Source organism: Branchiostoma floridae, chromosome 13 (assembly GCF_000003815.2).
Source record: "Branchiostoma floridae strain S238N-H82 chromosome 13, Bfl_VNyyK, whole genome shotgun sequence".
Lineage (NCBI taxonomy): Eukaryota > Metazoa > Chordata > Leptocardii > Amphioxiformes > Branchiostomatidae > Branchiostoma > Branchiostoma floridae.
Window position 1 is genome coordinate 15067352 of NC_049991.1, and position 24041 is coordinate 15091392.

Genomic DNA, 24041 nt, shown 5'->3' on the forward strand with positions numbered 1-24041 from the left:
GCAATTCATGATAAAGAGACACATGGCAAAACTGTTTTTAACAAGAACTTATCTTACCTTTAATTGGTGATGATATGTTCTTCAAGGCAATCAAATTGATTATATTACTTCGGTCTGTCATAATATAGACAAAGGTTAAAGTATTTAAGAAATGAAGAAAGATTGTAAAGCATGTGACAGTCACTATAATTATAATCATACTACACATGGATAATGTGTAAACAAAAGTAAGGTCTGGGTACAGCAATGCCTTGAAATCTTGTCTAAAGTGGATGCAATGAACGAAAAGTTAACTTAAGTTAGAAGCTTTGTATATTGCTTCTCCATGTGAATATTTAGACAATGATAAGGTGCTGTTCATTGTTAGTTGGTAAGTTAGTTAGAAGTATAACTAAAAAGAAATATAGTTCTAGATATATTTTAATGAATATAAACCATTATTTACTAGTTGCTGGATTACATTTTAGATTATCAGCTATACTGGCCTATTTATTTACTGTATAACCTCATGATGAAGTATATTCTTATTGTTACATGCTGACAATGCCTTGTGTAGTCTTTGTATTTTTCTGATATTTATGTGAGCAGCACAGTGAATTCGTGTGTAATTCCTCATTTCTTTTAGTTGTAACTGCAGAGATCTGTCTAAAGTTCATAAGTGTTTTTATTTTGTCTGTAATATAGAAATACCAGTACTGTGAGAAAAAAAAGACCTGCTACGATATATATAAAACACCACTGGATCAACGATTCCATGACTTGACAGCTCTGTTCGCCTATTGTCATTGTCGCACAATCTTGCATGTTCATTGTTTTGAGTTCTTCATCGTAGCATATGCTAAGATCCCTCTTCTGCTCAAAAAGACAGTACATGCAACATGAGATTTGCTGAAAGACTGCCATTTACATGTATGTATTATATGTATGTAAGTCGTACTGTAGAAAGTCATGTTTTTATTTGTAGTTTTACAATTTTGTAATCTTATCATTGTGTAACCTTTTAAGTTTAAAGCATGTACTGTAGAAAAGGATAAGTAAAATCAGAGGTTAGATATGAAAAGGTGAACACTTACTAAGTAGAGGTAGTAAAAGTAATCATGATGAATTTATCATTGTTACAGACGCAGCATACATGTGTACAGAATATAGTTTCATATTTCACTGCAGTAATATCAGTGTTTTGGTCATGTCTTATCAAGAGAAAAAAATATTGCCAAGTTTAGGCATAAATTTTAAAATGGCACAGCTATCTTACATCAAAGATGCTTGCCTTGTAATGTTATAAACTCCAATCTCTGAAGTCGAGTCAGAACCAAATGTGGGACTGTAAGGCGGCTTTAGCTACATGTATTGTCGCCATTTTAGAGAACAGGAAAAGGTCTGTATGCATTCTAAGACATGTTAAGTGAAAGAGGATTCAAATGGTTCTGTGAATCAGTACAAAAAAATTTAACAGAAATTATACCCTGTACATGTACAGCAATGGTCCTCTGCTGCCCTATGTATTAAAATGTTTGTCATTAAGGCACAAACCTATAGTTTTCAGAAGCTTGTCAAAAGCTAAATGCACATCATTGGTGAGCTGTTGTTTGATGCATGAGCAAAAAGATTACTTTCAATTGGTGCTTTCCCTTCATCTCTGTACCATATCAACTATTTCACATTTGTGATATGTAAAATTCAACAATAGAACATTGATATTCACTGATATAAGAAAAAGGAGACAATAAGTAGAAAGTGAATTTAAACTTTTAAAAAGTTTCTTTAAGTTACTACTGTTCAATATTCTCAATACTCACAACAAATGTTTCTCTATCAATCAAAATGTTTGAATGTGGTACTTTCTTTATATCAATAGCTCTTATCAATATGTTATACCTTGACTGTGATAATGTTCGATATGGGTGTTCCAGACCAGGTGATAACTTGCCATATGGCATTGGGTCCTACTTGTTTCACAAAGGCTTCCATCTAATAAATCAAACACACTGCATGCGGTGAGTGTGGGGCAGTTGAAAATTCTAATACAGGATTCAGACGTTGGAATTGCTGTTGTTGCAATTTTTTGTTGGAGGATACCAAATTTTCTCAACTAGCACATTTCGCTTTGGAACATATTTTCTCGGGTGGGTATGGCATGAATAAGCTACAACACAGTGTACTCAAGAATCACTTTCGGTCTCAGCCCTCCCACAGGTCAGATCATCCTCTGGCCTGGGCGATCTTACCCGCGGCTGGGCTGGTACCTGATATGGAATACACTGTTGTATTCTATCATCATCATTGGTCAGCTGCAGCGCAGGTGACTGCAAGCTTCCTCAGTTCAGTCTATCAGCAGCTTCTATACTTAAGGATCTAATATCTAAGTCTTGATATTGATAAAGAATTTGGCTAATTCTTCTTCCTCCTTTTGGATCATCTTACTATTATTTTGTTAGCAGGTTGATGCACAGATACAGCAGCGTGTATAATAAATTTTTCACTTTCATGCATAGTTAAAAAAGCAAAACGTCTACTTTGGATACGAATGTGAGGAGCCCTTTAATGCAATGTGGTTTGTAGCCATCAGCATATGCATGTGACACAAAAATATAATGCACCAACCCTGTAGCAGCTACCATACATACATGTAACGTTATATCTAACTCCAGTAAGTTATATGGTGAGGATTTTGTTTTACTCGCGGACCATGACATCATGACTTGTAATAACGTAATGTTACCTCTAGTTTCTTGCACCTAGAATTGACAGAGATGTCACAGTTGGATGGTTCTTCTCTGAAATGCGATAAAGAATTCCGTCCAAGTAATACATAAACAGAGATGTGATTCCCACAGCTAGGTTATCAACAAAAAACATACAAACATAACCTTTTAAACTGTTAAACAGAACAAAAAAATTATCTAAAAAACAAGACAACAAGAAACAATATCCTTGAATCTTAGTGACAAGGATTAGTTGACATTCTAGAGGATGAAAGCAACAGCCTTGCCAATAATGACATCTGTAGGTTTGTTAACCTGTTGGCCATTGGCGTACACATATCTCAAGATTATATCTTAATGTAAGCACAGCTCGTAAGACAATAGCTCAGTTTTCTCTTCCCTTTGCTTCACCACAGTAAGACACATGATATCCTACCTCTATACAATAAAAGTACAGCAGTCAACATCTTATGAGATTATCTATTACATAGATATGTTAAACATATCATCTCTGTTAACAATAAAGATAAACGACTATATCCATCCTCTTGAATGTTCCCTTATAGGGTTTTCTTCCATGATTATGATTTCTTTGAGCACGCTTTTTCTTTCAAGCAATACACAATGAAGTGGCAGGTTTGAAATAGAAAATAGCAGATCTACCACAAATGTGAGCTTGAGTAGATAGGTGATAACAGAGCCACTGTCTTTTTTTGGTCACTAAATGGTCCACTCTGGCAAGGGGGTATACCAGATCTAGCATGACGGTTTGCATATTGGAAGAAAGCTTAGTAACACTAGTGAAAGCAGCAGAATTTGCACACGAGACTGACACTGACAAAAGCAACACGTGATATCTCATATATTCCACAGATACATGAACACTAGCTGCTGCATGTGTTCTTGCTGGAATAACGTTCAATTTGTGTCTTTGCAGTCCCAAGGATTTCACTCAGCTTGTCTATGGGAGACTTGAAGTGCACCACCAGCCACTCCTCCACAGTACTCGGGTCATACACCTCCGACAGGCAGATGTCCATTTCTCTGTGAAGCTTGGAGAACTCTTCTTGAAGTCTGGGGAAAAGTTAGAAGAAAAACTACATGTACATGTAGTTGAAAACTGACATTGCAAACAAGCCATCTCTTTTCAACCCAGTCCAACTGACATTACGCATTTGCCACTGTACATTTAAAAGGTTCCCACTCAGATCTAATGCTTTGGGCACATTTAGAAAAACCTTGGGGCTTTTTCTGGCATGGCCCCGCAGTACGCCCTGTGACTACTGGGTTATTTTTGGGCATGGCTGGGCCCCTGGTTGATTTTAACTCTTACAAGAAGGTAGAATTTAGCCCTCGATCAGCTGTACTTTTTTTCTGGCATGTTATCAGTCTAGTTGGCCAATTTCAAGTACATTTATATTTTTACTAAGTGGAGCCTGGTAGAGACTTCTCTTGGCCACAATGTCTTTTATCAGACCATAAACCAATTGTTTGAATAAGTCTAAAAGTAGAGCGCATTAATTCTTCAAGCTAACAGTGGGTGACCGATTGAATAAAAGTTCTAAACAGGAACTATCAACTCCAGATGTCGTATTGCGGGATGACTGTGGTACCAAGATTTTGGTTAGCTTGAGGAATGAGTACACTCTACTTTATACATATACCATTTGGATGATTGACAAGAAGATCTTGAATGAAGACATTGGAGCCATACCTGGATGCCACGTGAATGATGAACTCCAGGTGACAGGGGTTGGTGAAGTTCTTCCTGACATGGTAGTCCGTCATCCAGCCAGTGTACCTGCTTAGAGGTACAGGACATGGAAAACAGCACATCGTAAAACAAGGGTCTGATTTACAATTGGTTGAACATCATATTGCGACGACATCAATGAAGGTTAGACATCCAGGTAGTAATATGTAATATATACCAAATGATCGTGATGGTATTTTGTATGTGGTTTTGGAAGGTCAATTCTGGGCCTCCTGGCAGATTCCATTTTCAAAGTGACCGACTTGATACTAACCTGTCTCCATTCAGGAACTCTATGTAGTCAGCGTCCAGGTTCACCAGAACATGCACAGCCTGGAACAGCTTTGCACCGGGAAATCTGCCTTCCTGTGCTATGGTCTTAAGTCTGAAAGTAAACATTTCTTCAACTTAATTGTGAGGAATACAGAAGAGAGTATGCATAAATGTAAGTCGTGGTGCTTTGATCTATACTTTTTAAGTCTTGTTCATTTATTTAGGCCAATGTAGTTGGTGACACTTAGGGCAGCAAGTTTCCTTGCTGTTCTAGTAGCAAGGTCTATTTTTACCAGTGTGTGTTGCTAGCCCTTCCACACAAAAGTCTTGTATAGCATAAACAAAAAAAGGTATCCTATATCTATGTAACCATACTCCTATATTTGTAAGTCACAGAATAGATTGCAATCAGACAGCAGCAAAATATGGCTTACTTGACAAGTCTGCAAGCTCAAGTGATCTTTTTGGCAGCAATAGGCCAGTGTCTTATAGATCATTGCATGATTTTAAGAGACTGGCCATTGTTTGCAGGACACTGAGCCCTGTCTAATCTGACAAAGTAGATTTCATTTAAAAATAGACTTGACTCTGTGAATGACTGCTTATACACATTGATGTTCAGATGATATTGTACAGACTAACTTGGGCACCACTTGAACCTGGATGGTTTGGGAAAACCCCAGCTCCTCCGACACCTTCCTGTGGAAGGCACAGTCCTCCGTGAAGCCACCTGACAAGAAAAGAAGGATTTATCAATTATGACAAGTATAAGATATTCCTCTCAAACAATCAAAGGGTAGAAAACATCTCATAGCCTTAAGATGGCTTTCTGAAACTTGAAGCACTCAGGCATGTTATTTTCAAACATATTCTTCCAACTCTTTGCAATATATTTTACATTAACAATTTTAATTTCACACTGGTGCAATGGCGAAGTGAGCTTGCCTTGCATTTGGTAGGTCATTAGTTTGATCCCCAGCTGAGTCATGCCATGGACTTAAAGAATTGTACATACTGATGGATGTATGGATTACACAAAAGTTGTGTGTCCCAGGGCTACAGAAATTGAGATGGACACATCCATATGCTTCATCTGTTGCGGGAGGCACTATAACTTGACTAAGTTTGACTTAACACATGCAGCACAGAACCCACCGTGTACCACTGTCTGAAGGCAGAGTGCCAGGCTAGGTATGGCAGCCGGTAGCAGCTCACAGTGTGTGGCATAGTGGTCATATCTGCAAGGAGAGGGCCAAATATAGGTTTTGCCATGCCCTAACATTTAACGACAATAGTTTTGAAATATTTGTATACAACCCACAAGCCTTCAAGACCAACATTGCATCATGTAATAGTATCTAATAAATAGTATCTTCCATCAACTTAGTTCAGTGCCCTCCTGGCCTTGTTAGACAACACCAATTTTAATACATGTATTTTGTTCATCTTGAGGTGAAACTGTACCAAGTGGACATCATCATATGAGAGGGCATAAAACTGAGTGCACAAAGGCATAAACCTTGTCCTCAGGCTTTGTTTTCACCATGTGAATTCCAGTTTATCTTTCTTGAGATAAAGTATATCTTTCTCAAGATTGAGAACAAACAAACTCAATTGATCTGGCCATAGAAAACAAAAAGACAGATTCTGTTGTGAACTGACCTGCTCCAGCCAGTGAGTGCCCAGCCCTGTACAGTAAGGCTGGAGGGAATGTTGTCCAGCTGTGCCAGCCAGGCCAGGTGGTTCTGTAGGTGATAGTTGATGGGGACAATGTACTGGGAACTACCAGTAGCACCTGCAGGGACACATATTGGTCACTGTTCAGGGCTCGAAATCCTGGGTGTATAAAATATGAACTTCTATTGTGGGCACACCAGGGCACTTAGTTCTTTGTGTAAGATTTTGGGTGTAAAGCTGATATCGTACACTATTATTCAGCAAATACCCGAAAAATTAATAAAACCTTTGTTGTATTACTTGTTAAAAATGTTGAAATCAATTTTTCAATCATCCAGGTAAAAAAAAATGACCACACACAGTACCTTTGAAAGCTGTCCCAATCCATGCTGACTTGAAGACAGCTGCATACTTCTTCCAAAGATCTTCAAAAGAAACTGCATTACATATTTCGTTAGCATTTACTGTTCTAGTGGTTCCATATTGCTGCATATTCATACTGGTTACCTGGTTCACCTTCTATAGATACTAAGACATACATTGAAATATGTAAGGTATAAGTAAAAATTTCTATGCACAGTAAAACAAGTTTCATAGCAACCAAAGGCATATTTTCTGTTTAGTACATAAAAAGGTAAAGCAGTCCTCCTCAATTGAACTTTCTCAAGTAACCCAACACACATTAGAGAAGAGTAGGGGTGACAACAAGCCACACTGAAGTTGCATTGTTAAATGGTTAATTCATGGCATAAATGGAATATAACAATTGTACATAGTATGCATAAAAACACCTTCAAAACAGCATATGATATATAAATATAAGACTTACCAGTGAGGAATGTTCCAGACAGCCTGGGTAGGTAACACCACACCATGGGCTCCACCATCTCACCTATACCATAGGCTATCAGGGGCACAGATGCAGAAACATGGTGTATTACCACTACAATTAAGTAACAGATAGACATATCACACAATATTTGATGAGTCTGAGTGAATGACAGTCATTATGTGCTTATGTAACTAGGCAAATACACTAAGCTTAAGTCTTAAGTATGCCTTTGGTACAACGAATTATGACTCCTATGGCAACTCAGAATGGTATTCTTGTTACAGTCAAACCTGCCCTCTGGAAACCTATAAAATCTGATCTATGTGGACAGGCGGTCACTACTGACAGGATCCTTGTGTCAATTGAAAAAATGGCTAAGGGACCATCAAAACGTGGTGCTCATGTGGAGGTGGTCACTAGTACAGGATTAACTTTTTACAAGGACCATGTTGCTTTCTATTGAAGTACAGCTGCAACAAAAGACAAGACATGGCCCCACCCACCCTGCAGGTGAGCCATGCTGGTTTCCCTCAGCATGTCGTCCCACATGATGGCCTTGACATTAGGGTACATGACCTTGATGTAGCTCAGCACCGTCATGATGTGGTCCAGGAACAGCTGACGGTCTGACCACATCTGTTCTGCCATCCGCAACTTACAGGCCTTACACAGGGCAAGGTGGAACACCTGAAACACATACACACAAACATACATGTCTTACACAGGGCCATGTAGAACACCTGAAACACACAAACTTACACGTCTTACACAAGGTCAGGTGAAACACCTGAAACATACAAACTTACATGTCTTACACAGGGCAAGGTGGAACACCTGAAGAATGCAAACTGTGTATGTTGATCCTGCCTCTGGACCACGATATCATGAGTTCAAATTCATGCTGTGTCCCTCACCCAACATGAATGCTACTGGAAAAGGTTGCAGTCCTTAGGACTGGATGTTAAGCTGAGGTCTACTGCTCATGTGATTGTCGACAAGTGCTTGGGGAATTTCCCCCAATACACTGAACTTGTATACACTGTACATAGCATCTGAATGATCAGTGAAATTGTTGCTCATCTGTTCGTTGAGTTCATTTGACCTAAACTGGCTTGAGATCACTTTCACCTTTAACTTTCACTTACATGTACTTTGTGTAAGGTAAAACACCTGTTTGAACAGCTGTATCAATTTTTCTGAGCAAAAACATAATAAAAGGAAAAGAATTATCCATCAAGGAAAGGTCAACAAAAAGATTCTGGAAAGCAGCTTTCTACTGTATTGTACATGTACTGTATTGTGCAGTCAAAATCAATTAGTAGTTATAATAATAATTATTGTACATATGCATGGATGTACAAAAAGCATACCTCATCAGCTCCTATGTGAAGGTACCTAACATCAGGGTGTGCTGCCATCAGCTGATCAATCATCTTCTTCACTACTACTAATGATTCTGAGGGGAAAAAAGATAAAAGATGACAAGTCAGCGAGAGAGAAAAAGGATTGTTTACTAAAAAAAATGCAGGACCAAAAAGCATGAAGATTTGCTGTATTGTCTTATCTTTTGTGTAATTGGTAAACTAACTGTCTGACTGCGTAAGAGAAGCACACCTGTATTGCTGGGACAAAGAGCCATAGGGTACATGTCCACCTCTCGTAGGTGTCGAAACTTGTCATGTTTCAGCACAAACTGTAGGACAATAAACATGTGGATATTAGCTAAAACTTTTAAATAGAATAAGTATGTGCATTGAAGGGGTGAAACAGATGACGTAAACAAGATTAAAAGGTTCATTTCTGATGCATTCTATTGCATTCAGTCCCTTTTAGCTCAATAGCTTGCACATAAATGTACATGTACTTGAATCTGCAAACCATGTATAAGATAGCAATGTCAATTTTACTTAATCTCTGTACAGATTGTAAAAATTGTTTTCACACCACTGCAAAGAATAAATATTAACTTTTATAGAATTATTAACAATCAAATCTTATTGAATCATTAACAGAAGGCAATTTGAACATCCCTGGTGTGTTCAATATCCTTTAAACTAATTTTATTGCATTGCAAAACTGTACTTATTGTCTTACCTCAAAGTGACCAAAGGTTTGCACCAGTGGCACATACAGCATGTCATGTTCCTTTGCTAACTCCTGAAGCTGCTGGATCTCTTCCTGGCTGAAGAACAAAATATTAAAGCAGATAAATGTTGCTGTTACAATTGTCAGAACGTATCAAAATGATGAGTAAAGAGCAATAGTATATCTTTTTCTGCATTTCACAAAACAATACATAGAGAAAAAAGAAATAGGTTACAAGAACAAATACAAACATAAACTGTAAACCACGGATCCAGAGGAGTACAAGACTATACTAAACCCCACCTGTAGGCATGTGCACCAGCCAGTTCTCTCAGCTCACCATTGTAGGGAAACATGTCCTCATACTCAACCAGCAGTCCTGTTGCACCAAACTTCTTAAACAGGGGGATGACCTGATAAAAAATAAGTTGTTAAAACCTTTAAAAAGATCGTTAAAATCTTGTATGGCCACTGCATGTACGTGATATGCAAAAAAAATTATACCATATCAGTGAGTCAAATAGCTACTGCTGTAGTGGGCTAGTATTACTACTCACACCTGTAGGATGATTTTTCAACTACCGTATGTACACAATCTTTTCCCCACATTCTTAAAGGAGGTCACGGAAAGTTATACAGTCACTCACCTGGGCCAGATAGCTGATTTTGGGAGGTGCCCCTTTCAAGTCAAGGTGAACAAGTCTGTGAGTAGAGAGATGAACAACACTACATCAATTGGACTGTGAAGATAATGATCACTATATCACAACATACATGTATGTCAATCATACAGACTACAAAATACTTTGTCCTTCCAATTAGACATGAGGGTCTACATGCTCTTTCTGAGCAGTAGCAACAGTGCATTATATTTATACTGGAGAATGTTGAGTTGGAGATCTTTTAAGATGCATTCTTTGGAGGTGGCGGATGTAACGTTAAGTGACCTGGCAGAATTATGCTAGTAGATGCTAATGACTGACCTATGCTTGGGATTCTGTCTCTCTGCACTGTCACCAGCCTGGCTGGAACCACCTTCTTCTGTCTCCATCGCTTCTTCTGCTGACGTATGTAAGGAAACTGTCAAGAAAGGAAGGAGGAAGTTGACGAGCATTTTCAAAGGTAATACAGACAATGGGGGATGTCCCTGTAGCTCAACTGGTAGCAGCCTTGCAGTTGAGCATCATTGTACAGGATTATCCTCGGAGTTACAAATTAGGGTTGAACGTGAAAGGATCATGAGGTGTCATTGAAGAGAACATCCTTTCAATAGCCATGGCCAATTCCGTATTTTGCAATGAATCTGGGCATGTCTAGACCCGGAACTATGAAATAATTCAATTTTTTATAATAGTCAGTGTGAGTTCCTTTTTCACAACTTTCTATTACTTCTTGAGACTTGACGCTATAACGTTAACTATGCAATTTAATTTTAAAAAATTAACGTTATCAAGAATATTTTCTTGTGCACCAAAAGAGCACACAGGTACAGACATGTTATTTATCTACTATGAAATTACAAGTGATCAATCATACATAGGCTGTCAAACCTTCTTCTTTTTGTGTTGTGTCCAGACTTGCCATGAACAAGACGGCTTCTGATTAAACGATCCAAACCCCGAGACAGGTTCTCAACTGGACTACAGTTCACCTTGTGGATTATTAAGAGCCCGGTGACAAGGAAAGGAACATTTCAGCGTGTTGTTCTCCTGCAAATGTGTAGAGACTAGACAAAAACACCTTGCCTCGGGGGCGTGGACAGAGGGTAAAGGTGAGTGAGCGAAACCAATGGAGCTGACACAGTGGGTGAGCCCCAACACACAGAAAAGGCATTACAGACGTTCTTTAAACAATTTAAAGTTCTTTACAGATATCTGAAAGCAAATATTTCTTAAATGAAATATATTAAATATTTTTTCAAACAAAACAAGTTCTAAATTAGTCCTTTTTTTGCTACAAAAGAAAACGCCCCTCAGACATAGTGTATGAGCCCATTGACCTTTTGACAAACAACAGATCTGGACGTGTGCGGAAAAAGCATTGCAAGTTTTGGATCAGCAAGCACAAAAGGAAGACCAAGCATTTCTGTACTGAGAGAGACCCGAAGCAATTAATGTCAAAAGACAAGCGAAGGTAGTACCTTTAGATTGAAAGAATGGATGAAACTATCTAGATATCATGATTATTCAATTGTGCCAGTCCCATGCAAAATTTGATTCATCACCCCTCCCACGTCTGTAAATCAATACGTGTACTTTAATGTTATATTATAACCTTACTACGTTATAGGTTAAGTTTAATATGAACATATTAATGTGTGTGTGTGTCTGTGTGTGTGTGTGTGTGTGTGTGTGTGTGTGTGTGTGTCCAGATTGCCAACTGACATTGTATTGTTGTACCTTTATCTGTGCAGCACCATGGGCTCTAATGGAGTGACCAACACAGACCCGGTCATCCTGGCCACAGCTGGGTACGACCACACCATCCGCTTCTGGCAGGCCCACAGCGGCATCTGCCACCGCACCGTGCAGCATCCAGATTCTGTATCCTTTATTACCTGGAAACTGCTCTCTAGCATGTAACACATCATAAACCTTTTGGTAATCCTTAATGGAAAAGTCTATTGCCATGTGGCTTCTGAAAATGAAACATTGGGCACTTGACGTGACCTCTACTTTTTGTTGGTGGTTCACTGTCAGGATTGCTGTTGTGGCCATCCTGTAACATCTGATCCTTGCCATATCATAGATGATATTAGATGACTATATAGATAGGAACAGAAGAATCAACCTTAATTATGCTACTGATACTATTTGTTCTTTTGAATGCAGTGTGAAGTGTGCCAATCGTAAGGGTGTTACATTGAGATTGCCTCATTGTCTCAAATCTTAACAGGCCTTGCTCAAATATTGGAGGCCAAAGTGTGTCAGTGTCATCATGCTCTTGCTCAAATGAAGTTTATTTAGGATTTGTGCTAACCTTGACCATGACCCAGCAAGTCAACTCCCTGGAGATCACACCTGACAGACAGATGATAGCAGCAGCAGGTCAGACCATGATGCTCTTTGGGAGAAATCTGTAATATTATCATAGCTTTAACCTTCTTTATCCTTGTGTGTAATAACCCTTTAACAGCAATCCCAAAATTTTTAGAATGTTGTGATTTTATGTTCATGGTTCCACCACAAACTTAAAACCTCAGGTGTTTCCATTAGTATACATTTTGTGTACAGTATACCACTTCAAACACCCAGTATTTGACTCTTCATTTTTTTTTGCACGAATTTTGCTTGCAAGCAAAAGCATTGAGCCAGCAATCACTACGGAAGATGGTACTCAGGCTAGCACAAATTGTGATTCAAGTGCATATTCTGCATCAACATCACTAACTTGCCCATGTCACCAGCACCCTCTGCCATATGAATGGAGAACTGCAGACATTTAGACCCATAGAATCATGACCAGACCTGATCTCACCATATATTTTTACAGTCTCCTGTTATGCTGTATGCTTACTTTTTGTTCGCCCTAGATATGGAAATAAGCCTTTTTTACTCTTCAGTTTTCCTCTTCAGTTATAGACTTGATAATGAAGTTCAAAGATAAGTTTATATCCTTTGACTATCATGAAAATTTACTAATCACTTTATCTCCAAGCAGATCCTGCGTGGCATAAGACAGTAACATAAACTGGGGAAGGAGTTTAGCCGGCAGAGAAGTAAACTGGTCATGCGTGGCCAATTTACTCCTCTGCCCGCTAAACTCCTTTCTCAGCTTATGTTACTGTCTTATGCCACACAGGATCTGCTTGGAGATTACTAATCACTCACTATAAATGTACTTAGGGTAATCATTTTTTCTTTTCGTTGTAGGATACCAACACATCAGGATGTATGACCTGAACTCTAATAACCCCAACCCAGTGGTGAACTATGACGGCATCAGTAAGAACGTGACGTCTGTCGGGTTCCACGAGGATGGGAAGTGGATGTACACAGGAGGGGAGGACAGCTGTGCCAGGATCTGGGACCTCAGGTATTGTAATAGCAGTTGTAGTATCCAGTATTTGATTCTGCTGCTGGGACACCTGACATGGGTAGGCTGCAGTTGGCTAATCTTCACACCGCAATTCGAAGCTGCTTTGTCCAGTGGGTCCACATTGTTTGGACACACACTTAAATAATGTCCTTCATGACACACTCCAGCCAAGATTATCTTGGTTTACCTTGAGACCTCTGTTGCCTGGCAGCTCTCATATCTCATTATCTGCCATGTGAAGTAAGTAGTAAGTTCTTCTGAAGTGAGAACCAATAACATGTGATATGTACATATAGATTGTATTGTTTTCAAAATTTCAAGGGTTTTCTGTCATTTTTTTCTATAGATCACGAAACTTGCAGTGCCAAAGAATATTCCAAGTGAATGCCCCCATCAACTGTGTCACTCTACATCCCAACCAGGTGAGATAAGTACAGTAGATAGAGATACCTGACATTTTTGTGTTTTTTTCTTCAATAGTATAGAAGATGTATAGAAGGTATTTGTTTTGAAAATTCTTGATAATCATTTGTTTGTTCCAGGGAGAGTTGATAGTCGGAGACCAGACTGGTGCCATCCATGTGTGGGACCTCAAGACAGACCACAACGAACAGCTGGTAAAAAATTTGAACATATCACACCCACATGTCAACTGTCTTTGCAATGTCTATCGCATATTCTTCATTCTCAAGTGTGACCATTGTTGAGGCTGTTAAACATTTATCAGACTTTCCTTCTGTTTTAAGGGCAAATCAAGTACATGTAAGAAAATTTCACTCAAAAGGGAAAAGACTTCTTGATTGAACAGGGTTAACAAACTGGTAACATCAACAAAATAAACAGCATATTGTAACAGATAATGTCAAGTATTAAGTTGCTAAAATGGCACATATCATGTTGTAAGCTTTGTTCTTCACTCCTTGGTTTCCATTCCTAGATCCCAGACCCTGATGCATCTATCCAGTCAGTCAGTATAGATGCTGATGCTTCATACATGGCTGCTGTCAATAACAAGGTGAGAATCTCGGGAAAGGTGACAAAAAATCTTTTGTAATATTTTCAGTAAGATATTGCAAACTTCAAGCTGTGTGTTATTATGCTTGCCACTAGTTAATTATACAAATGTATAAAAGGACTAGCAAATTGTCTTTCCAAGTTGACATGGAGGAAGGAAAAAATGTAGTTGACATTACAACATTAGCAATGATATCACAATATTAAGTTGTGATAAACATTGTTGATAAGTAATGTTAGAGATTTAACGATGTCAACCAATGTTTGTATTTTTACTGAGTTTTTAACAAGCATTGAGCAGGGATCTAACCTCTGTTAACATTTTATCAGCTGTATATTTCTGCCACTTTGAAAAACAGTGTGTTTGAGAGATCTATAGTGCAGCATTCACTGAATATGCACATTAAGAAGTTAAGATACTAAGTATACAGGAGTGCATCATGCTTGGGAATGTTGCATTGGATATCTCTTTAGACACATTCCTTGAGGGGATGAGAAATATGTTCTTGCTAGACATTGTTAGTAGATGTTACAGATCGACATGCATTGTTATCTTCCACTCCCTCCCCAGGGCATGTGTTATGTGTGGACCCTATCAGGAGGAACAGGAGAAGAACACACCCAGCTTCTCCCTAAAACAAAAATCCAGGCGCACAAGAGGTATGCGCTCAAGTGCAAGTTCAGCCCAGACTCCACGTAAGTACTCTTCTCTGCATCAGTATTTTGCTTTGTCTTTGGCAATTTTTACCAAGAAGCGTGAAAAATTTCATCTGGTTGGCACAGTGTACATACATGTATACAAATACTTTCCATTTGTGACCACATCTGATCTGTGGAGGCGACACCTGTGCTGCAGTACAATGTGAACCAGTCAGAATTGCCCTGAAGAAGGTGACAAAACGTTGGTGTGATGATGATGAATAAAGTAATGGTTGTGTAAAAAGAGTCTCTTTATTCAGCTTAACTTGTATGTTAGACTTCCACTCTCACTAATAAATCATGATTATTCATACCGGTGAAGAAATACTGTAAATGCAGAAACTTTCGCGCTGGTTTAATGTTCGCGGTTTTGCGGTGGCTTCTTCTCCGCAAACTTGAAACCACCCCAACATTTTTCCATGGCAGTAAGAGACTACAGTTCATGGTGCTACTGCAAACTTAAAACCACCAAGTCCTTTTTCCCACTACCGTGAACTTAAATGCATTTACAGTAAAAAATGCAGAGGATCTTTCCAATAAATCGTTATCTCTGGTCTTGTTCCCCACAGACTTCTGGCCACCACCTCAGCTGACCAATCAGTAAACATCTGGCGAACGACGGACTTCTCGCTGAAGTGTAACCTTGCGCTGAAGAACAGCACACTGACGGAGCAGGTGCAGAAACGCTGGGTGTGGGACTGTGCCTGGTCCAGCGACTCACAGTATCTAGTCACAGGTGCAAAACCATTGTGTTATCTGGATCTTTCAGTGTGTATCTATCTATGTACATGTGTATCTGTCTGTGTACATGTGTATCTGTCTGTGTACATGTGTATCTGTCTGTGTGTATCTGTCTGTATCTGTGTGTGTATGTGTATTATATTGTATGTATTGGTCTGTATCTGTGTATGTGTATCTGTCTGTATCTGTGTGTGTATGTGTATTATATTGTATGTATTGGTCTGTATCTGTGTATGTGTACCTGTGCATGTGTATCTGTGTGTCTGTGTTTTTTTTCTGTATATGTCCCATGACAGCTGGCCAAGAAAGGTCTTGAACCTGTCTGTAGTGGGCCAGAATCCGCGTGGGCGCCCCAAGAGGAGATGGGTAGACAATGTCAAGGAAGATCTTAGGAAACTGCAAAAAGCCAACCCCCTTGACAGAGATGGATGGAGGGCAGCAATTAGACCAAAACGTCTTAACGACACGTCCAACCTCTGCAAGGCAGGGAAGAACGGACGCTAAACCGGATAGTGAGTGAGTGAGTGTGATATGTGTGTGTATCTATGTGTGTGTGTGTGTTTATGTGTGTATTTTGTGTGTGTGTGTGTACATCTACACATCTACACATCATCTACAACACTATTATAACATTATTAAAACTAATGTTCTTTCATATGATTGACAGCTTCGTCAGACAACATGGCCCGTCTGTGGGCAGTGGAGCAGGGTGAGGTGAAGCGTGAGTACAGTGGACATCAGAAGGCTGTTATATGTCTGGCATTCAATGACTGCCCACCAACTTAAGAAACTTCCAACTGCTGATACATATTGTATATTAAGTAACATCTGTAAAATCTAGTAATAACTGTCCTGTTTTAACCTCCATTGGCATTTATCTGTTGAGTTACATACATCCTTTGCTTTTAAGAAAAGTGTGTTTGAGAGATGTTTGGGGCAGCACCTCCAGGTATGCACAGTTAATAATTATGCAGGAGGATGTTATACAGGGGGATGTTGCATTAGAGATCTCTTTATATGCATTTTTTCAGGGTGGAAGATACATGTGACCTGTCAGAATTATATATAGAGAGAGGTAGGAATCAACAGATATATAGTTGTTTTGTTATTTGTCTTTAATTTCAAGTTAAGTCAGACTAGTTATGTTCTGTTGTTTGGACTTAAGGCCCCCTTGAAAACCAGCTTGGTCAAAACTCAATGCTTCATCAAGGGTCATCCAGTTACGTCTGAAAATTCAATTATAGATGAACAGAAGTGAACAAATCAGGATTCACTAAAGCTGACAGTTTGAACTGAATACCTGTGGTGTGTCAGTGGTACCGTGAATGCATTTAAGTCTGCAGGAATTTAATTTCACAGTAGCAGGAAAATAGTGTTCGTTCACAGGAGCGCCATATGCTGTAGTCACATACAGTAATGGAAAAATGTTTCCGGTGGTTTTGAATTCCCAGCGAAGCGGCCACAAAAATTGCAAACATAAAACCACTCCAAGAGTTTCAGAATCTGCATTTACATAATCTCTGGATCAATGTGAACTTCAATGTGTCAGATACTGTGTCATTTTGTAACCAGAATCAATGATGTTGCAAGCATCAAATAAAGCCTCTCAAAGCATTAGGTTAAGTGTGAGAATTAGACAATGAATGATCTTATATACCAATTCAAATCGTATTTGTGGTATTTTATCGTATGTTTGGATTTTGTTTTGCTGTAATGAGACTCCACTTAGCAGTTTATGTGTGTACTGCAGATAAAGCAAACAGGAAGCCTGCATTTTTGCATCAGTACAGTGAACACAACAATTGTGTTGATTGTATGGGATCAGCAAGCTTTCTCATTTTTCATCTGTGTCATTTTACAATGCATAGTGTGAAGTAGAAATACACACTAAAATGCATATGGATTAGCACCTCTTGGACAATGAAGACAAATGCAAAATGATGCTCTTTCATGTTTCTCTCTTAAATATATGCAGACAAAAAAAGGCAAAATAGGAATGACTCCTATTTACTTCACCCCTCCCTATGCCCAGCAGATACAGAGCAATGCTTTTAAACACTTATAGCATGTGTGATTCTGGGAACATACATCATAGTTTCTTAAGGCTAAATGTTTCCACTGTGAGATCCAATGTAATGAAGTGTATTACAATCTTGATCATAAAAGAAGTTTGTGTGTGTGCGTGTTTGAACATTAAAAACACACACACACGTTTTGCAATGCCTTAGGCAACAATTGACAATTGGCAATAGACAACAATTCTTAACACTTCAGTAGCTTAACCTCTCACATTCTTATTTTATCATCTTGTTCCCACAGAACAATTCCTTGACCTTCCTGACTTCACCCTGTTTTGGTCTGCAGTAACTGTCTGGTAACCATGTTGTGACCTTTCCCCCACTGCTCAACCCCTCATGACCTTGCAATAATTGAATTTTGAGAGATGTTCTCCCTCTAAGGCTCAGCCATTTGTGTCAAATGGAAGATTCCTCAAGATTTCAGCGGGGGCAAGTCTCTCTTGACAGGAGCTATTCACCGGATTATTGTAGTGCAGTAAAACCTTGGCATTACCACAGGAAACTGATTTGATATCTACGCCTGAACTATGTGCAGTGCCGTGGTAAAGCCCAATGCCCTACTTGAGCAGAAAATATGATTACGGGTCAATGTTGCTGTAGGCGGCCTTTTCATCATTCATAGAATTTCAACCCAAGTATTTCTGTTGTACACATAACCTACTCTCCAAGCAGAGGTAGGCTCTGGCTGTTTTTTTAACGTTTTTTTTAGTCGTTTTTATCAAGCTTTCTATTTTTAAAAAAATATTTTATATCTTGCTGTGTCAAAACCTAACTGGCTGGCGTACTTCAAGAAAAATGCCAAAATAGAAAGCCCGATAAAAACGACTAAAAAAACATTAAAAAAACAGCCGGAGCCTAACCTCTGCTTGGAGAGTACACATAACCCCCTCTTTGAACCCTTCCATAACAATATTTGATATTTCTACCACTAAGACATTATAACCAAAGGGTTGGAAGGGAAAGTGGCAAAGTTCCTTCAGTCATTGCAGACTCACTATACTGTAAATGCATTTAAGTTCGCGGAGATTTGATTTTGCGGTAGCGGAAAAATGGACTTTTTGCGGTGGTTTTAAATTCGCGGTAACACCGTAGACTACAGTCTAATACCATAATAGAAAAATGTTCACGGTGGTTTTAAGTTCGCGGTGATACATTTACAATATTTGATATTTCTGCCACTGAGACATTATAACCAAAGGGTAAGAACGGAAAGTGGCAAAGTTCTTTCAGTCATTGCAGACTTACTAGACTTGACAAATTTGCAAAATAAGCTTGAAGTACTGTAGTAGTTATTAGTGGGCAAATCCATGGAACCCCTACGACCCCTGAGGTCAAGAGATGGTTGACGAGAGGTGAGTAGTTAATCTTTTCAAATCATAAGCGCACAGTCTGACTGCAGAGCTTCATAGCGTTTCAGGAACATTGCACTACTTAAAACTTTGGAATTAAGTTTCAAAGTTTCTCCAGTGCATGTATTAAAAGACATCAAGTCCCTTTGTTGCAATGTTCATTGTACAACCAAGGAGCTTTCATCCATGGTACAACTAGTCAGCAGTTTGGTGGAAAGCCCTGAAGAATCCTGCCCCAAATTCTCCTTAATGTCAGGTCAGTAGGTGAGGGACTACATCAGTGAGAGAGCCCCAGTGTGGTATATACCAATGGGAGTAACGTGAATGAACACTACAATCAGGCTAACAGTATCTAATCTCAGCCATAATATCCCACCTGTGTATTCTGCAGGTCCTATAGCCACACAGGAGTTTTTTGTAGTCCCCCCTTGTTACCTTTACGAAAAGTGAAGATACTGTTTTGGGTGTGTTTTACCAAGTTTTGTGGCGTTGTGTCTTAATCTAGTATCCCGGTCCCTTGTCGCCCAGCCAAGGTACGATAAGGGCAATTAGCCGTCCAGCCATCGTTTTCGTCTGTCCCACTTATACAGAGTCTGTGTTCCCTGATGACTCTGTTCCTTCATCATGGAAACTCTGTATCAATCTTAGGCCGGGTTCACACCTGCGAATATATTCAAGTCCGTATGAGGTCCGTATGGAATTCTTAGCCTCTACCAGGCTCCACGGGTCACTGGAAAAATAGTAGAAATTGGAAAGATACACAGATAACATGCCATAGAAGTTTGCTGGCCGAGTCGTACATCTTGCAACCGGCTTACTTCGCTTTCATGGTATCTGGCTATATTTGACCAATTTTATTTTTCCGCCGAACTGAGAAGCCGGGTAGAGGCTTCCATACGGACCTCAAACTTGAATATACGCATGTGTGAACCCACCTTTAGAGGTGTAGCATACGTTTCAGAATTGACTTGAAACGCTCAGTTCATGACGATGTCTTTGGACCTGTTTAAAGCCAATTAAACTATATAAAATACTATATGGACAGAAGTTAGTGAGTACTTAGGAATCTGAATAAAATGGTCATTTTTGAAATCGTACAAGGAGAAGCTCGTTTTATAGCGGTTTTCTTTACAAGGCTGTAACACGGACTAGACAAGAACCTTGTCCAGCCATGCAATTCTTCTCCAGTTCGAGTCAAGAAACCCCGATGTCTTATCCCCGCGCCCCCTGCGAGGTGACGAGCCGTTACCAGACGATCCACGCCGTAAATAGCCCGGCGAAAAGGAGCTGGAATCGATATATTAAGTCTGCTTTTATCGCCGACCTGTTAAAACCCCGGGAGTGCTCTCTCTCTCACCAAAAACTTTTTTTCTGGGTCGTATTCACGCTATATTCAATATAGTGAAGTAACCGTGACGGAGGGAGCCCCGGAGCTAAAGTGCGCCATAAAATCGGATTCAGTAGACCATTCCAGTCAGTTTGACTGCTGTAGAAGCCCGCTATTGATCTGTTAGGGGCCGTGATCGCTGAACGTGTTCAGACTGTAATCTCCAAGCAGATTCCCGGTGACATATAAGATAGTACCAAAGACGGCCAAGGAATATAGCCGGCAAGAGGAGGTCCGCCGCCTCCTGTGCCCGTTTGAATCTTAGCCGGCTATACTTCTTGGTCAGCTTTGATGCTATCGTATGACACTGTAGGATCTGCTTGGAGACTACTCAGACTGTTCATATGATGATGAGCGAGTGCATCTTACTCTCCAAGCAGAGGTTCGGCTCCGGCTGGTTTTTTTACGTGTTTCGGGGCGTTTTTATCAGGCTTTCTATTTTGTGCTGTTTTTTTAATGTCCTCCTACCAGGAAAAGGCAAGGAAAGCCCGATGAAAAGGGCTAAAACACGCCAAAAACAGCCGGAGCCGGAGCCGAACCTTTGCTTGGGGAGTAAGTAGCTGCTTACAACATCCTCTCTACTGAAGGCCGCGACTTTGCAGTGAAGATCGCTCAACGAATTTCATGATATAGAACGCGTCTGTTACGTTTTATGTGTTGTGTTTTGTTGCAATTTGAATCATAACTTTTACATTTCGAATCAGGAAATGAAAGGTTACACAATCAATCAATTAGTCAATCAATCAATCAATCTATGAGTCTTTATTGCACAACGAATTGTAACGGTACAATATATGGCAGGTTCTAGAGAAGCACATGTATGAGACATCAAGACACATCCAATTTTGGTCACTGTACGGTCACTCAGCGATCGATCGTCATTAAAGTCATCGAGGTGAGATAACGCTGAGGGAGGCATTACCTTATGAAATATTTTGTGAAAAGACGTGATATTTCCATCATAATTAATTGCTGTTGACCAGTTGGAATGTATGTCATCAAATATGTCTTGTAACTGCCCACCAGCCAGTTGTGTCTGTGCGCACTGAACAGCCAAACCGATAACATATAAATGAATAACTGAAATATAGGAATTTTGAGACTTGTTAGAAATGCATGTTTGGATAATGAAAGCCAGAAAGGGATTTATCGCTTTAGACTTGCAGATTTGAACGCATGTCTACCATGGATCTAAGGTATAGTGTACATACAGCTTGTTTTGTAGTTACGCCAAAAAGAAGTTACTCAAGCAACTGGATATGACTTTGGAAACGGTCAGACGTTTCAAACAATATCCGTTATTTTTCATCAGTGTGCTTTTTGGTGTATATTGTTACCTGGATGTTTAACCTACATCGACGTGTTTTGTAGTTGATTTCTCCACGTTCAAAAACGCTTGGGACAACAGTGAGAAAAAATAATCCAAGGACTCAAGCAGAAAATCCCTCACTTCTCAACACCGATAAGCTAAAGGCCACGTACCGCCTTTGGGTATACGGTCCATTTGACAAGTGGCACCTACACTCTACCTAAATCCACGCGAAAACAGGTCCCAGTCCCTTAACAACCCGACAAAGCTCAGCTCTGCTTTCCTCCTGGGCCTTCCAAAGGCAAGTCTAACGCGCTCAATCGGCGTTCATTCCGACTGTAGAGGTGATGCGAAGAACTGCCCAAAGCCTCGTCTCTCCGGACACGTCGGGAGTTTTATCTCCGCAATTAAAGAGGACACTCCAAAGTGGAAGCGGAATCAAGTTAGACGGACAAGACATCGATTTTTGTGACTTTGATTAAACGAGGAAGAGTCCGACTAGAAAGGCTTGTAAGGACCGTGTCTCCTGGAGATTGTATGGTCGATCGGGGAGGCAGAATTGAAAGTTGCAACTCAAGGTAGTCCACATTCTTTGCACGTCTCTGGCTAAGGGATCCTAAAAGCCTTTGAAAGGGTGTGAAAAGGTCGTTTTTTTGACAGGAGATACCTCATCCCTAACCTCTTTCAACACAGGAAATAGAGGGTGTTGTGCTATTTTAGGTCGTTAGTCCGTTTGATGTATTGCCCATGCTGTTCCCCAGCTAGAAGTTTTGCATTTCCGATCAGGTAAGGCAACGAGTGAATGAAATACTGATTGTTTAGCAGCAGTTAAAAAAACAGTACGCTACTCATGAAAGTCAGATATCCAATATCTAATTACGATCCAATCTCTACAACTGAATAAAAATCGGAGATTTACTTCCGAACATTCATCACTCTTTTCCAACATTACTAGAATATTGGTATTATCAAATATAGTTAGCGAACAAGTTTGTTATGACATTCGTTTTCAGTTCTACTCTTGGACACCGCAGGTTATCCCGTCAAAACGAGGAAAAGGTCAAGTTCAAAATGGTAGAGTGGCGTCCGTCCGTAGTTGCATATTAGCGTTCAGCGGAAAATCTGCTTTCAACTTATGACTTAGATATTTTCTTATCATTAATATTGATTATTCTTGTCGGAATTTCATCCGTCTGGCGTATTGCTGTTTGAACGAACTTACGGCAGTTTATGAAAGTTATGTTTGATTTAGTGGTGGGTCGGTCAACTTGTCTGTAGCGGTTAAGAAGCACTAAGATGTTGGTGCTCTGTAAACCTTATTGGCGCCAGAGTATCAGTCAGATCTATCCCTCATGTCACACACTTGTTCTATCTAATCCCGAATTCCATCTGGCATTTCGTTATTTATTATAAGTGAGACCACAAGTGAGGGTACAGTTGGGAGTTGACTTGGCATGTCCCATTCTTCACAACAACTGCAACGAGACTGCTGAGAATAGCGCGCAGGAAACGTGTCTATCTTGAAATACCATTTGAAAGATGTAAAGGGTAGAGTGTTAGTGCACGCATATATGCGAATCGGCAAAGGTGAAGCGCACAGCCGAGTACTTAGCATTACTTCTGTTGGCAAAGTTTGCCACAGGGTAACGTTAACGATGTCGTAGGATTGTGTCCAAAAAGTCCATGAACTTTGGGACACCTGGTGAATGGAACGACCCTGATGACCCCCATATCGAACAAATAGAACCAAGTAGAACCCCCTATTCCATTTCGAACACCTCCGTCAAAAACAGCCGACAAGTGTTTTGACGTAGGTGTTCGAAAAAGAACGTGATCGAAAAGGGGGTGGGGCTTTAGACCATGGCCAGGATCGGCCCATTGGTTATTAACGTTATATGCCTATGTTCAAGTATCAGGTATCAACTATAAGAACAGCAGGAACAGCCCACAAATCTACCCGTCGCAACTACAGATGCATTGTACGAGATAAAATCGATTGCTATCATAAACAAGCGTCCTTTATATCCAGTCTGAAGTTTCTACCGTAGCTGGAGTGGAATCCGACATCCCCAGAGATCCACACCATCTGTGTAATGACTTC

At 39.8% G+C, this 24041-nt stretch overlaps 2 protein-coding genes across 2 annotated transcripts; one reads left to right on the top strand and one right to left on the bottom strand.

The window, feature by feature from the left end:
* Positions 1 to 2939: 2939 nt before the first annotated feature.
* LOC118428547 (hexosaminidase D-like) lies at positions 2940 to 11086 on the bottom strand. Its single transcript, XM_035838640.1, has 16 exons — positions 10881 to 11086; positions 10309 to 10407; positions 9973 to 10027; positions 9629 to 9738; positions 9335 to 9422; positions 8855 to 8933; positions 8611 to 8696; positions 7744 to 7927; positions 7238 to 7312; positions 6774 to 6845; positions 6394 to 6526; positions 5887 to 5969; positions 5374 to 5461; positions 4722 to 4843; positions 4420 to 4555; positions 2940 to 3779 (listed from the first exon to the last, which is right to left on the bottom strand). Exons 1-16 carry the CDS (start codon positions 10907 to 10909, stop codon positions 3590 to 3592), a joined length of 1629 nt encoding a protein of 542 aa, XP_035694533.1. The 5' UTR covers positions 10910 to 11086; the 3' UTR covers positions 2940 to 3589.
* Positions 11087 to 11306: 220 nt separating this feature from the next.
* Positions 11307 to 17434, top strand: LOC118429712 (target of rapamycin complex subunit lst8-like). Its single transcript, XM_035840326.1, has 10 exons — positions 11307 to 11458; positions 11739 to 11868; positions 12321 to 12372; positions 13198 to 13360; positions 13710 to 13785; positions 13906 to 13980; positions 14301 to 14378; positions 14949 to 15073; positions 15646 to 15812; positions 16485 to 17434. The coding sequence occupies exons 1-10, from the start codon at positions 11439 to 11441 to the stop codon at positions 16601 to 16603; spliced, it is 1005 nt and encodes a 334-aa protein (XP_035696219.1). The 5' UTR covers positions 11307 to 11438; the 3' UTR covers positions 16604 to 17434.
* Positions 17435 to 24041: the final 6607 nt, after the last annotated feature.